General features: G+C 47.7%; 1 protein-coding gene across 1 annotated transcript; it reads right to left on the bottom strand.

Moving 5' to 3' along the window:
- Positions 1-283: 283 nt before the first annotated feature.
- Positions 284-2027, bottom strand: NHP2L1 (NHP2 non-histone chromosome protein 2-like 1 (S. cerevisiae); the record flags this gene model as incomplete). The annotated part of the gene is made up of 2 exons (XM_009069503.1): positions 284-802; positions 1907-2027. Coding segments are annotated over 2 exons (384 nt in total), but the record flags the coding sequence as incomplete, so codon positions are not given.
- Positions 2028-2754: the final 727 nt, after the last annotated feature.

Below are 2754 nucleotides of genomic sequence, written 5' to 3'. Positions count from 1 at the left end.
CTATGCATTTGAATCTTGGCTCCATCTCCTGCTACACAGTAGCTGCTCCCTTACACAGCCCTCGGTGCTCTGTCCCTTAAGGACTCCAGCAGCCTCCACAAGCACACTGTGTGGGGAACCAACGTGCCTCTTCCTCAGCAGCTTCAACTGTTCAGAAATACAGAGTTACACCTGCTGGAGCCTGAAGTCTAGCAGAAATACTGCAACACAGAGAAAACTGATGGGTGGGTTAAAAAAGCCCTGAGCAGGGAGATAAGGGGAACTTTTTTTCTCTTAGTTTTAAACATAAAACCAGGAAATACAGTTGTACAATCATGTTTCAAGAAGTCATACAATGAGATTGAATGTGCTGGAGTGGGATAATAGAAAAGAGGGGGGAGAAGAAGCAGAAACACCAAGAATTAAGCCATTATTAAACAAAAATGTGGCATTTTAAAATGAAACACTGATATCAAAACTATCATCTCAACCGAAGCTAAACATTAATTTCCCCTAACTTCAACTAGCCTATTCCACACACACTTAAAACTCATGGGCACTTAGACCAACAGTCTTTCTATAGCTTGCTGGACAGACTGGATCTGAGGCTTTAGCTGTGATCCCTCCTTGATGGTGATGGAGCAGGCGATGACAGGCCGGGAAACACCACACGCCCGGCCCAGGGCTTGCTTGGAGCGCACAAACACGTAAGGTACGTTCTTGTCCTCACAGAGAAGAGGGAGGTGCAGGATGATCTCCAAGGGCTCTGCATCTGCTGCCATCACAATGAACTCTGCTATCCCTCTGTTCAGTGTTTTGGTGGCTGGAAAAAGAAAGCAGAGTCAGTCCTTCTGGTACACACAGCTAATGAAAAACAGCTTTAGGAGATATTGAAATCGGCCTGAGTGGGAAGGAGACCTAGTGGTAGCATGAGGACAGCCAAAGGAAAGTAGCAGCTGTAGGGATGGGGAGCAGGTTATTCCAAGGGCTGCAGCTGGGGTGCTGTGCCCAGCATTACCCTCAGGCACAGTGGAGTGAGGCCAGCCCAAGGCTGCTCATGGGTACAGGGCTGGGGCACACCATGAGGGGAGGGGAGACTGAGAGTTAGTTTAGCCTGGAGAAAAGAGGGCTGAGGTGGGAGTGAGGGGAGCATGGCTGCTGTATTCTACTTCGGGGAGACTGCAGAGAAGATGGAAGTCACACTGTCCTTGTGAGTGCACAGTAAAAAGCACAAGTTGCAGACTGTGACTGTTGCCTCAGCAAGATTCCAGGGACATGCTGGAGTTTTATATCCCTCCCACCGCCATAAGAGGCATTTAAGCCATGGCACATGGGTCCTAACAGATTATTGAGTTTCTCTCCTTAGGGACTAGGAGTTTGTAAAGGCTTGACTAGGCAAAGCCCCTAGCAACTGCAAAGGGAGCCATTCTCTGAGCTGGGTGCACTAGAGGTACCCTCAAACCCAAATCTTTTCATCATTCTGAACTAGCTAAACATCTGGTAATCCCAGTGCCACACCACATGATCACAGGACATGCACCAGGAAAACCATTTGACAATCTACCAGAAATGCATATAAATGTTCAAAATATTACAGCTTAGTTCTTTCCCTGAATATTGCTTAAGCAAGCAAGGAGGAGGAGGAAGGAGATACACACTTGCAATCACAGCATCAGTCAGGCTGGAAAAGGCCTCTGAGATCAAGTCCAACCTGTGACCTAACCACCACCATGTCAACTAGACCATGGCATTAAGTGCCATGTCCAGTCTCTCCTTAAACACCTCCAGCGATGGCGACTCCACCAATAGTCAGATCTACATAAAATGAGTGGTTCACAGCTACAGAGAACAGACAAACTCTAGCCACAGCATCTCACAAAATCCTTGCTATGACTTCCAGCACACCTTGCAAACACACAGGTCTCACCTTCATTGGCTCCCTTGCGTAGCTGCTTATAGTTGCAGGATTGCTGCACAAGATCCAGCAGTGTTTTGGTGAGCTGTGCATCAGCCAGCGGGTAAGCTTTGGGATTCACTTCTGCCTCACTCTGGGGAAAGGAAAAAGTAAAGATTATTACAACAGGAGCAAAGGGAGCTCTGCTGTGAAGAACACTGCAGAGGCATCACATCCACCACAGACACTGGCTACTGGAGTTGTCACTGTTCTCATGTGCTCTGCACACAGAGCAAAAACCCCCCAGCATTTTGTTTCTAAGATATCCCTCATATCAAAGTATAGTATCTCTACTCATACACACAGCTAATTTACACCCTGCAAAACAGCAGCAGTGATCTGCTACAACTACTGTGGTAGCATCTGGAGATGGAGGGACTGTTTGTTAGGAACTGCAGTGAGAGGACAAGGGGTAATGAGTTTGAATTGAAGGTGAGGAAATTTAGGTTAGATATTAGGGGAAAGTTAGCTATTAGGGGAGGGTGTGAGACACTGGCACAGGCTGCCAAGGGAAATAGTGGATGCCCCAACCCTGGCAGTGTGCAAAGCCAGGTTGGATGAAGCCTTGAGCAACTTGCTCTGGTGGGCAGTGTCCCTGCCCATGTCAGAGGGTTGGAACTGGATCTGTAAGGTCCATTCCAACGCCTAAAATTCTATGATTCACTAGCTCATAAAACGAAGCATTTTCGGGCACACACTAAGAAGCTCAGACACGAATTTTACAGACATTCCAAGAAGCGCACGCATCGGGTATAGCTCTATAAATCACAATTAGCGTCTCAACACTAAGCGCAGCGGCGGGTGGAGCAGCAGCCGCGAGG

This window comes from Acanthisitta chloris, unplaced genomic scaffold (genome assembly GCF_000695815.1).
Source record: "Acanthisitta chloris isolate BGI_N310 unplaced genomic scaffold, ASM69581v1 scaffold39320, whole genome shotgun sequence".
NCBI classification, from domain to species: Eukaryota; Metazoa; Chordata; class Aves; order Passeriformes; family Acanthisittidae; genus Acanthisitta; species Acanthisitta chloris.
Note: the sequence above shows the minus strand (reverse complement) of the source record. Positions and strands in the feature narration are given on the sequence as shown.